The sequence below is a fragment of the Nannospalax galili genome, unplaced genomic scaffold (assembly GCF_000622305.1).
Source record: "Nannospalax galili isolate Female #2095 unplaced genomic scaffold, S.galili_v1.0 scaffold552, whole genome shotgun sequence".
NCBI lineage: Eukaryota > Metazoa > Chordata > Mammalia > Rodentia > Spalacidae > Nannospalax > Nannospalax galili.
Genome location: NW_008330501.1, coordinates 1,370,689 through 1,383,244, shown reverse-complemented (window position 1 = coordinate 1,383,244; position 12,556 = coordinate 1,370,689). Strand labels below are relative to the sequence as shown.

The 12,556-nt window shown below is 39.8% G+C and overlaps 1 protein-coding gene across 3 annotated transcripts in view; it reads left to right on the top strand.

The window, feature by feature from the left end:
* Tbc1d4 (TBC1 domain family member 4) overlaps window positions 1-12,321 on the top strand; it is a 136,418-nt gene extending 124,097 nt beyond the window's left edge. For all 3 annotated transcript variants that reach the window (XM_008848388.3, XM_029553710.1, XM_029553714.1), the window contains 3 exons: window positions 821-990; window positions 6,292-6,468; window positions 10,018-12,321. In XM_008848388.3, coding sequence (XP_008846610.1) covers window positions 821-990; window positions 6,292-6,468; window positions 10,018-10,251 — 581 coding nt within the window. In that variant the 3' untranslated portion in view covers window positions 10,252-12,321. The remainder of the gene's footprint in view (window positions 1-820; window positions 991-6,291; window positions 6,469-10,017) is intronic.
* Window positions 12,322-12,556: the final 235 nt, after the last annotated feature.

Genomic DNA, 12,556 nt, shown 5'->3' with positions numbered 1-12,556 from the left:
TTTAATTTTGTACTGGAATAAAGATTTAATTATGTATTAACTAGTTCATTTACTTTTCCATTATGAGAATTTGAATAGTGCTAATTGATTGTTATATTGATTTGTTGCTATGTTCTGTTGTGAAGAAAAACCAAAATGTTAATTGAATAAATATGTTTCATCTTTATCTAGAATCCATTAAACTTGCCATTAAATCTGCCAACAATAATACATAGACAGACACATAGTATGTTTTTTGTTTCCCAGCCTTACTTAAGATTCTTAATAAGTATAGGGAATAGTCAACCATCTGCTCATTTATTTCAGTTGCATTAAACTTATTTTTTTTTTTGGCCTTTGGTCTCCCTGTAGCTCCAGCTGTCCTGGAACTCACTATGTAGACCAGGCTGGCCATGAACTCACAGAGATCCACCTGCCTCTGCACCCAGAATGCTGGGATTAAAGGTGTCTGCCACCACGCTTGGCCTATATTAAGGGTTTTTTTTTTTTTTTTTTTTTTTTTTCGGTCTTTTTGAGACAGAGTTTCCCTTGTAGCCCCAGCTGGCCTGGCCTAGAACTCACTATGTAGACCAGGCTGGCCTTGAACTCACAGAGATCTGCCTGCCTCTGCCTCCCGAGTGCTGGAACTAAAGGCTAAAGACATACGCCACCACGCCTGGCTATTAAAATTTTTTAAAAATAAAAACTGATTTTGACAAGTTTTCTTTTATAGCATATTTTCTAATTCTATCACAATAATAAAACACTTTCAGAACAAATAATATGCTTTTGCAATAATGGATACATAATTTTGATCATGATATTTTATCTTTTCTTTTAGATATAATTTTTCTTCAGGGGACTGAAGTTATATTTAAGGTTGCCCTCAGCCTACTGAGCAACCAAGAGGCACTTATAATGGAGTGTGAAAATTTTGAAAATATTGTTGAATTTCTCAAAAGCACATTACCTGATATGAATACCACTGAAATGGAAAAAATTATTACCCAGGTATGAAATCAATGATACAATATATAGTAAATACTTTAACATAAAAACGTAGTTTTGCCTAACACCTATTTTCTTCAATGTCTTTTTGTTTATTGTTACTTTGATCAGACACATTTTATTCAGAAATGAAACTATTATGAAATTTCAGGATTGTAATATTGTCTGCCTATGCACAGGAAATGTGGTTTAATGTTACATAATGAGTTTTTCAGAAATCCTTTCAATTTAAACCAGTTCTAAAACCAAGGACAGAAATCACAGTGCCAAGAAAATAAAATGAGGCTCACTAGCATTTCAATGTCACTAATTCTTTCAGAATACACAAGGTGGGCTAGGCCAGTGACCCCAGGTACTTGAGAAGCTGAGGCTGGAGGATCCCAAATTCAAGGCCACCCTGGGAAAATTAATGAGATCCTGTTTAAAATAGTAAATAAAAAGAGTGATGAAGATGTAGCTTAGTGGTGGAGCACTTGCCTGAGTTGGGCAAGGCCCTGGATTTGATTTTTAGTACCACAAACCCATTATACAGACACACATACAGACAGACATACACACTCAGAGACTCACAGAAAGACTCACTTAAATAAGTAGACACACACACTTGATAGATGTACAAATACAGATAGATACTCATGTGATATTATATGACAAGTGTATAGGCTTTGGATGAAAAAATTATTTTACTACAAAATTTTTATTGAACTTTTGTGCATTTCATATACAATCTTGATCATATTTGGACTCCCTCCCCTTTATGCACTCTCCATAGCCCTGTACCTGATTTCATGCATTCTGCAATATACATTAAGGTCTGTTAAGTCAAGTTTGTGTCTCTCAGTATCCTAATATCCTTCAGTGTGAGTTCATCCACTGGAGCCTGGTCAGTTTATCTAGTGTCACTCCCTTAAAGAAGACCAACTCTCCTTCACCCTTCAGTGATCAACTGCCAATAGTTCTTTAGCTGAGGCTGGGCTTCTTACCCATCTCCCCACTTCTATGCCATGTTTTTGTCTGATTTCAGTTTGCATGGGTCCAGTACATGCTGTCACCATTGCTGGAAGTTCATATAAGCAAGTTCCTAGCTGTATGGAAAACTCTGTTTTCATGTGTTCTTCCATCACCCCTGGCTCTTACATTCTTCTACAGTGGTCCCTGAACCCTGTAATAGTCTTCGTCTGTTGCAAAAGAAGCTTCTTTAATGAGTGGTGAGAGATATACTTGTCTATAAATATAAGTATACATATTAACATCCTGTAAGAAATTACATTTGTCTAGGGATGTGACAGACATAAGCTTTTCTCTGTGGAGATTCTGTGACCTCTCCAGCCATGTGTATTTGGATATGTTTACAGTACTACATATGAGTTTCTTTCCATTGAGTTGGCCTTAAGTCCAATTAGATAGTTGTTGATTACTCCTAAGATAAAAGTGCTACTACTGCACCAATAGAGATAGTTTGCTGCACCAGTCATTGCTGTGGTTATGCTTTACAGCTGGGCTGGACCATTGATTGGTTTTTCTCTCTTAGCAACTTGCATAGTATCCTCTGCTACCATGAGAGCTAGTCTACAAGGAGGAGGCTTCCAAGTCAGTTGCAGCTCAATTGCTCCAAATCCAGTGTCTGAAGTATGTCCTGTCTTCAGCAATAGGGTCTTACCTTCAAGTTCTGGGAAGCAATCAAGGGCTCTGGGACAAACCTGTGTTATTTTGAGAGTCTCTTGGACTACCCTATTCAACAACTTGAAGGGAGATGTCCTCTGCCTGAGACTGTTTCTTGTTATATAGCCTTCAGTTATGCACATGGACTCATATACATATATTGTATTTGTATTTTTCAGTAGGCTTCTGAAGCAATACATTCTCCTCTGATTTTCTGACCACCTAAGCATTATTTATCTCTCCTCTCTCTCTCCCTGCATAACCCTCTGTCCTTTCTTCCCAGTCAAGGTATCCCCATTTCCCCCCATTTCCCTCTTAATAACACAAAGATACAATTTTTAAAAAGATTTATTTTACTTTTAAATTGTGTGTGTGTGTGTATGTGTGTCTGTGTTTATGTGTGTGTCTGTGTCTGTGTCCGTGTCTATGTGTAGATATGCACACATTCCCAAGGATGCCAGAATAGGGTATTAGATCTCCTGGGGCTGGAGTTATGGGCTGTTGTAAAGCACCTGATATAGGTGCTGGAAAATGAACTTAGATCCTCTGAAAGGGTAGCAATCACTCTTAACTGCTGAAGCTATTTTTTTTTGTTGTTGTTATTGTTTTGTTTTGTTTTTTACTTGACATTATTACATGCCAGGTTTTTTGTTTCTTTTTGTTTTGTTTGTAGCTGTTTGACTTCTACTCATCACTCTAATATCCCCAAACTCTAGTTTTCTCAGCTTCAAAATGGACAGCACTGATCTGAGTTTGGGGATGCTTAAACAAAGAGACAGTCATTTGTGTCAGTGATTCAGTGATTCAAATGAAGCCACCTTTTCACAGATGGGCAGGATGGGTTAAGGGCACGCCACATAGATATCCAGGTGTCCAATAGATAGACACAGAGAAGCTGTCCCCACTTTTGGTGCTGTGGGACAAGTGGAGGATGTATTCCTGTCACCAGGACCTGCTAAAACTGGGAGGAGGGGCTTCTCTGGCTGGTATTGTGTTCTTGGTGAACTCTGTAGGGAAGAGTCAGAGTAGAAAAACCTCTGCTGCTTCCTTCCACACCTTCTTGTCTCCTACCAGCTCCCCCAGGTGGCCAAAACCAATGGTAAGCCAACCAGCTATTGGAGCATGCAGTTCACAGGGCTCTGGGGACAGGGTTAAGGAGCAGAAAACTGATGTGTGAAGTAAGGGGAATTTAGCTAACACAGCATGTGCCTAGTCCCTGGCTCCTCTGGGAATCAGGTGAGTGAGCAGGTGTTACAGATTTGTGCTGTCCAGGTGAGAGAAACAAGCTGAAGACCACCATCATGTTCTAGGAGTACTGGTCATAGCACTACATTTCTGGAGGCACTTAGGATAGCATGAAGAAAAGAGAGTTTCGAAAAAAGAAAAGGAATTTGAAGTTGATTGTGGTCCCTTGCCACTTTCTGGCTGTGCGACTTGATAAGTTAAAAGCATTCAATCTTCTTCCCTGCAAAAGAGACCAGCAACAGTTGATCCTACTGTGTTTTCCTGTGTGTATTATTTTATGCACTCTCATTCATTCTATGAACTCTTATATACTGTCTATTACATAGCAGATTGTTAAGCAAATATTTATCAATAGTTTCTATTTGTTAAAATCTCTAGGTTTTTTTGCTTATACATTTACTTGTCAGTTCTTTGCAAATACCTTTTTTTTTTTTTTTTGGCTTCTGTGTTTTGAAACATGGTCACTGGGTACCCTAGGCTGGCCTTGAACTTGTTCTGCCTCTGTGTCTGAAGTGCTGGGATTCTGGGCATGCACCATCATGCCTGGGTAGAAATATCTATTTGACTTCTCAGGCTGTCATAGATTGTGCCTTTGGAGATTTGAAATCATATATTACCTCTTTAAAAAATCAGAAACCTCAAAATAGTAATACAACTAATAAAGGAATTTCCCGACTTTATAGGTTACTGCCAGGAATAGAGTTAACTGTGGAATAGACTGCAGATATTGGAAGATGATCCTTATTTATGGGCACTATATCTCTATGCTTACATACCTATGTATATGGTGTTACTTAAGCAGAATCATATTAAATATGCTATTGTATAACCTGACTTTTAGTCAAAATATCTATGAAATAGGGGCTGCAGAGATAGCTCAGTCAGTAAAGTGCTTGCCACATAACCATGAGGATCTGAGTTTGGATCCCTGGCACCCACATAAAAACCAGTCATGGTAACACAAGTCTTTTATCCCAGTGCTGTGGAGATAGTGAGAGGCAGATTCCTATGCTGGTCAACCAATCTAAGCCAGTCGGTGAGCTCCAGGTTCAGGGAGAAATCATGTTTCAAAATATAAGGTGAGGGCTGGAGAGATGGCTCAGTGGTTAAGAGCACTGGCTTTTCTTGCAGAGGGTCCAGGCTTGAATCCCAGCACCCACATGGCAGCTAACAACTGTCTGTAACTCCAGTTCCAGGGCATCTGACTCCCTCTTCTGTTCCCCATGGGCATTGCATGATACAACTGCACTTACATACATGCAGGCAATGCACTCACACCCATAAAATAAAAATAAATGAAAAAATTAAAAAAAAATAAGGTGGAGGGTGATGGAAGAAGACAGCCAACATTGATCTCTGGCCTACACATGCATGAACATGTACACATATATGCACAAATGCCACATATACCGTACACACACAGAGGCAAAATCTGCAAAATATTTGACACTTTTTCCATGTAGGTAAATACAGATCTGCATAGTAATTTTCACAATTATATATAATAGTCTATCATGTCAATTTTTGGTAGGGAACAAAAAGGTTGATGCTTGTTTGTTGACGTTACTATAAAAATCCTTATTAAAATTTCAATATTTGTGTGTTTCTAATAAATCTACCAATTTAAGCAGAACAAGTTGTGTGTGTGTGTCTATATATATATGTGTGTGTGTGTGTGTGTGTGTGTGTCAGTATAACCCATGGGTCGTGCCTCAGTTTCTGCGTTACTTCTCCCTAGGCGAATCTAGACTAAGGGAGTTTGCTTGTCTTTAATGTCTGTGCTTTTTGGACTGAGACAGTTGCGGTCACCCTAATGAAGTCTTACATCTCTGGCCTGTGCTCAGGATATATAGCCTTAAGGATTGTCTGTGTGGTAGAATATGAAAAGGACTCCAAAGAGGCTCACAGGGAATAGCAAATGAATAAGGTTATGTATTAAAACCTTTGTGCTCCATTACCATGTAGTTCAGAATGACAAATTTTGAACTCTTGTTGTAAACTGCCCCATGCACCTTTGCTTACTAATCAGCAATGATTATCTCTGACATAGATAATAATTGCTTAACAACAAATGTGTTTAGTTTGGTATACTACATTTCAGGAGTCAGTTACTAGATTACAGTTATCTTGGTTATAAATACTCTTGGACATTAGTTTATTGAATTGGTCTCACTCTTAGGCTGCTTCAGTTGTGTAGAAATATTCTGTGTGACCTTGTACTGAAAGTTGAGTCTATATCTAATTTATTTTTTTCTAGACAGTCATGCCTATTTTTCCTCTTGGTATGCTTAAAGTTCCTTCTCAGGGTGTGGAAATAAACATGAAGTCTACCAGTGTACATGGATTATATCTTGGTGTAGACACCGAAGTCCAGACTAACCTATGGTGCTTCAACAGGTTTTTGAGATGGATATTTCCAAACAGCTACATGCCTATGAGGTGGAGTACCACGTGTTGCAGGACGAGCTTCAGGAATCGTCCTATGCTTGTGAGGATAATGAATCTCTGGAGAAACTGGAGAGAGCCAACAACCACTTGAAAAGACAGAACATGGACCTCTTAGAAAAACTTCAGGTACGCAAATAAAGGTTGGACCAAAGATGTGCATGCAGTCCCTGCATGCATAGAACAACCCAGAGCAATGGGGATGTGTATGCAGGTTGAACTAGTGCAGACCAAGGGCTTGTGTATCTCACTGGGTTCATGTGCTTTGGGGCCTACAGATGTATTTAGGAACTTAAATGTCACTTAGGGTAGAACAATGCATGCTCACAAACTAGTAGAAGAGCAATTCAAACAGAATATTGATCCATTTCTTTGGATTTTATAGAAATTCAGATAAGTTCAGGGAAGGAAGAATTAAAAACGAGAAGTTAGGAAAGTTTTAGGTACCTGAGCTTGGGCTGGACTCTGAAGGACTGGGCAATGCCTGAGGAGGGTCTTTATGTTGCCTTTGGCAGGAGGCTTCATCAATCAGAAGGATGTGGCAGGGCAGAGTTAGCTTGGTATCAGGTCAGGCCTGATGCTAGGGAAAGGAAAGGTAATGTGGTGGAGGGTGGAGTACAAGCGATTTTGTTTTTTTTTTGTTGAGTCTAAGAGCATGGCTTTAAATGTCTCTTTTCAGAAGGAAGCATCTCTTTGAGCCTTGCATTAGAAAAAGTAATAGAAACCAAAGGCTGATGAGGGTGGAGTAAGAGGGAAGGGAAGCAGCTAGAAAAAGACATTTGTAAAAGTCTGGGTGTGATGAGGTTTGTCCTGAGCAAAACAGAAATGGGAAGAGGTGGAGATGTTTCAGGATAATGTGAAAGTGAACTTACGACACATAGTCCTGCCATTTAGGAATTTCCTGAAGGAATACCCAAGTAATTTCTTATAATTTATTTATAATTAGACACAAATACAATAATCAGCTTATTATAAAGTAATATTCTGTACCCCAGACTAGTATGATGTTAGCTCTGGATCTGTGCCCTCAGGGCTTAGAAATGATCAGGAAAGAGGAGATTGCCAGGTATTATTAGTCTCTGAAATGCTTGAGGCTTGTGGTCACTTACAAAGAAGAGATTGGTTTAGGTCAAAGTTCTGGAGGCTGAAAGTGTGAACAGTATGCTGCTCCTTCTGGACAAGGTCCCTGGCCACATGGACATGGTGCCACAGTGGGAGCATGTGATAGAAGGAGAGGTGCTCATGAGGCACGAATCCAGATTCTGGGAAAGGCCTGTCTTGCTCTCTGATAACAGCTGTCTCACAAGCACTAAGTATGGTCCTGTGGAAAGTATCTTAATTTCACCCAAGGGCGGCATCTTCAGTGACCTAAGCACCTCCCACTCGGCCTGCCTCTGGAAGATCCCACCAGTGTGTAACATGGTCACTCCGAGGCTTCCAACACAGGAGCCTTTGGGGGACACAGTCACTCTGAGTCCACACTGTAGCAGCAGGTGAATCTCCTGGGGAGGATGTGCTGTCAGAGTCAGCATTCCTAAAGGCTCTTTGGATTTTACTCAGACACACCTTTATCCCCTACTTCCCAGTGTTGTACCTGCCACCAATCTAGAAAGCCTCCAAACTCTGCTTCTATTAAGTCCTCTGTGAAGACAAGCCAGGAGAGAAATAGAGTGAAAATGAGGGGTCCACGTGGACAAAGGTCTTCACTGTGCCTTACATTACCTTCTGCTCATAGAAAATTCTTTTTTATTGATTTATTTTTATTTTGTGTATATGAGTATTATGCCTGCATGTAAGTGTACCTGTGTCATGAAGTGCTGGCAGAGGGTGTCAGATTCCCTGGAACTGGAGTTACAGATGGTTGTTAGCCACTATGTAGATGCTGGGATTTGAACCCAGGTCTTCTGCAAGAACAGCCAGTGCTCTTATCCACTGAGCCGTTTCTCCAGCCCCAGAAAATTATTTTTTAAAAAAAGAAAAATCTTTTAAAATATTTTTTCTTATTGAACAATAAGCCACATGGTTTATTTACAATAAAAGTAGTTATACTGCTCCTTATGACTTGGCTATTTCAATAATGGTCCACTGAGGAGTCCCATATCAGGCAAGGCATTTGTACCTGCTTTCCATGAATGATGGTTCTTCGTTGCTGCAGACTTTACATTGGCTGTTCTGGGTAGTCATCTTTGCAGTTCTCACTCAGTACTCACACTTGTAGAAACAGATAGAGTATATGTATCTAGAGAAGCTAACCCTACTGGGAGGTTCTTAGGCTACAGAAGGTGCCACCCCAGAATGGACAAAGGGAATTTTCTTAACATCCCACTTAATTCTTACCAAAGAGCAGAACCATCCAAACCACTAGTCACTTGGATGGTTTCCTTCCTTATTGTTCTCTTGCTTTCTGTTGCTGAGATAAACACCATGAGCAAAAACAACTTGTGGAGGAAGGGGTTTATTTGGCTTACACTTCCTAGTCACAGTCCATCATTGAGGGAAGTCAGGGCAGGAACTCAAGCAGGAACAGAGCAGAAGCCATATAAGAATACAGTTAGCTTACCACCTTCTCCTTCGTCTTCTTCTTCTTCTTCTTCTTCTTCTTCTTCTTCTTCTTCTTCTTCTTCTTCTTCTTCTTCTTCTTCTTCTTCTTCTTCTTCTACTTCTCCTTCTTCTTCTCCTTCCTCCTCCTTCCTCCTTCTTCCTCCTCCTTCCTTCTTCCTTCTTCCACTATATAGACCAAGCTGACCTCAAGCACACAGAGCTCCACCTGTCTCTGCCTCCCAAGTGCTGAGATTAAAGACATGTGCCGCCTCGCCTTGCACAAGTAGCTTTCTTAAGTAGCCCAGGACCACCTGCCTACAGATGGTACCAATGGGTTAGGCCTTTCTATATCAATTAGCAATTAAGAAAATGTCTCACAGACATGCCAATAGGCCAGTCTGATTGAGGCAATCTTCCAATTGAGACTCCCTCTGATAACTCTGGGCTGTGTGCATTGACAGCTGAAGCTAGCTAGGAGACTTACTTTGTGAGCACTCCCTCCTCCCTGTGCTCACACCATGATGCTGTATGATGCAGCAGCATGAGCAGGTTGTGTAGACTTGCAGCCTCCAAAATTATAAGCAAAACTGAGTCATAGGGCAAGAAATAGGCAGAGTCAGGAATACCTTGTTCTGTCTTTAGTCAGGCCAGACCCTGTTCACATGGGGAACACCAGTGTGTGTATGAGTGGTGACCCCAGCATCATAGGGTGATATAGAGTGTTGTTGCTGTCATCAGTGAGAGACAAATCATGTGAGCAGAACATGTGCACACACACACATATACACACATACACACATCTATATTGTATAGTGTATATACAGATACACTAAATATTTGCTGTTTCTGGAGTTTGAATCCCTGATGTATAAGCACCCTACTCCTGTCCCCAGTCCCCAGTATTTACTTATGTTATTGAGCAACCTAAAATATTTCCATTTCAGGGAGCATCTTGCATATGGAAATATGCTTGAAAAAAAGAATGTATTTTTTAAAATATTTGTTTCATATTATATTCTATTAACCTATCTGATATGATTAGCTAATAACATTTATAAGGGATGGCTATTACTGTAATAAAGAACCAGACTCTTCAAATTTTTGATTTGGAGGATTTTTTTTTTTCTTGCCAAACAGGTGGCTCATGCTAAAATACAGGCCTTGGAATCCAACCTAGAAAATCTTTTGACCAGAGAGACCAAAATGAAGACCTTAATCCGGACCTTGGAGCAAGATAAAATGGCTTATCAAAAGACAGTAGAGCATATCCGGAAGCTGCTGCCAGCAGATGTGCTGGCCAACTGTGAATCGCTGCTGCGGGACCTAGCCTACACCCCAAATGACAAAGCCAAGGCAGGAACCAAGCCATAGTTTCAGATGTGGCCTCAGTAGAGAGTGTTCTTAGACTCCTGAGAGGAGATGCCTGTGTGTTGCTGGTTCAAGCTGGACAGGAAGCTGGTGGGACACTGCTGGTGCTGAGCTCCTGGTCAGCAGGCAACATTGCTCTCCTCGGAGCACTCCACTGCTGAGCCATCTTACAGACATCCTGACTGTTTTCTTCTGGTTATTGCCGACAATGTGCATATATATAAAACGGGACATAAAGATTTGTGCTTTCAAATAAAATGAGTAGACGTGTTTAGAGCAATTTTTTTTTAGTCAGAACTTCATGAAATCCACACCAAAGGGAAGTTCAAGTGAGATTCCCCTTGGACACATATGAAATCTTTTTGTCTTTCTAGTGAAACAAATCTAGAGGATCTTTGTATATTGAAATATACTTGAAAAAAATGAATGTATTTTTTTTTCTCCAAAGAATAGCATGTTTCACTCAATGGTGGAAAGGTGGACACATGTCTATAGCTTTACGTGTCCATGTCTATGTGAGGGACATGACTGGCAGCCTCTCTGGCCCCTGAGGGTTTCTTAAGAAGGCCCTTCTGCCCTGCCTGCTTTGTGCCAACCAGTATGCCATATCTTCATAGGTTTTGAGTCTGATTAGGTTTTGCTTTAGACACACATGTGGAGAAAGCAGGAGATTAAGGCTGAGTTCACGATGAAGAGGGATGTTGCTAATTTTATAGTGGATTAAACCAGCATTGATATTCAAACTCAAAATATCAGGCCTCAAAGACATAATTAAGCACCTGAATTGCCTAGAGCAGCTTTTTACCTCTTTACTTGAGTGACTTCTATAGTTGTGAACAGTCGCTTGGTGCTATAGTTCCCAAGTGACAGGATTTGCTATTTCTCCACAAAATTATGAGAACCTTTAATGTAGCTCTCTCTAACTTCAGCCTAGAATAAGGAAATAAAATTATGATAGATTTTTCCAAAGAGGATATCTGTGTTGAGATATTTTTTATCTTTTGCACAGTTGACAAAAACCATTTAATCATTTTCTCTTTTCATGTGAAAATTTAGAACTGTGAAAAGTTTAAAATACAAACTGTGTAAAGCCACTGGAAGACAAAGGAAATGCCTCCAACCCAGTTGAAGTCTTCAATTCTGTATTTGGAGGGTCCCTGACTTCCGCTCATGACAGACAGGTTATTAGAGGACATTCATGCATGCTGGGTGCATGGATGGAAAGTAATTTTCAAAGTACAGTGCATTCTCCATTGCAGAGATGATTTCGCAGTAGTGCCTCTGAAAATTGATGCAGTGTTTGGGCCTTTCCAGACAGTATTTATCGTCACTGCTTTTTGCAGTTCTTGTCTTTTCGTAGTTGGATTTTTTTCGCGGGGGGGGGGGACTTTCCTCAAAGAGAGTTTGTTATATACAAGCTAAAATTTTATTATAGAGTGCAAGAGTCAAGGCCTGAAAGTTTCAGAAAACCTTGTTGAGATGTCAAGCATCTGCAAATTCTCCCATGCTGTTATTCCATTTGAATGTAATGACTTTCTGGAGATCAGTGTGTCCTTGGATCCATGGGGTTTCTCCCAAGACAATGAAGTCTTATTACTGAGGAAAGTTGATATAGCTTCCAGATTCTAGAAAATGCTGATTCTACATTTGGTTGAGGGCCATTAGTCGATCTGTTGCTTGGATTTCCTAAAAACTTCTGCATTTGTGATCTTTTATTTTATCAGGATTAGAGCGTATACACCATCTTCTTACTGTCTGGTAATGAAAATTGCCTTATGGGTGTGATACACTGGTGGTAGCTGAGGGAGCTTCAAGTTGTAGAAGGAAATATTCTTTTCTGTTTCTCAGTTTAAAATGAAGTATATTCCAGATGTTTAGAGTCAGGAGAGTGAGTTGTATTATGGTGTTCAGAGATTAACATGAATTGGATACAGTATTTTCTTGTGAAAATGAATTTTCTTTTTCATTTGTGATTTTTAAAACATGTTACATCAGTTATGCTTTGTTCATTTTACATCTTCATCAGGCTTATGTGATGCCTAGTTCATTTCCAATAAATATGTTGTTGCAATTTCCTGGACTTACTAGTTTCACTGTTGTTATTTTGGTAGGGGAATGGAAGTTATTGGTTAGAGACCTGTAAACAAAATCTGCACATGTTGGATTGCTGCTACCTAAAAATGATAATGCTGAAAATTCTTGTGAAAAGAATTCAGGACAACAAAGCTAATTTAAGAAAACCATGAAAGTACATTGTTACCAATTTTCATGTTCTTTCATAACGAAACCTTTTCTGGGGACTATAGAA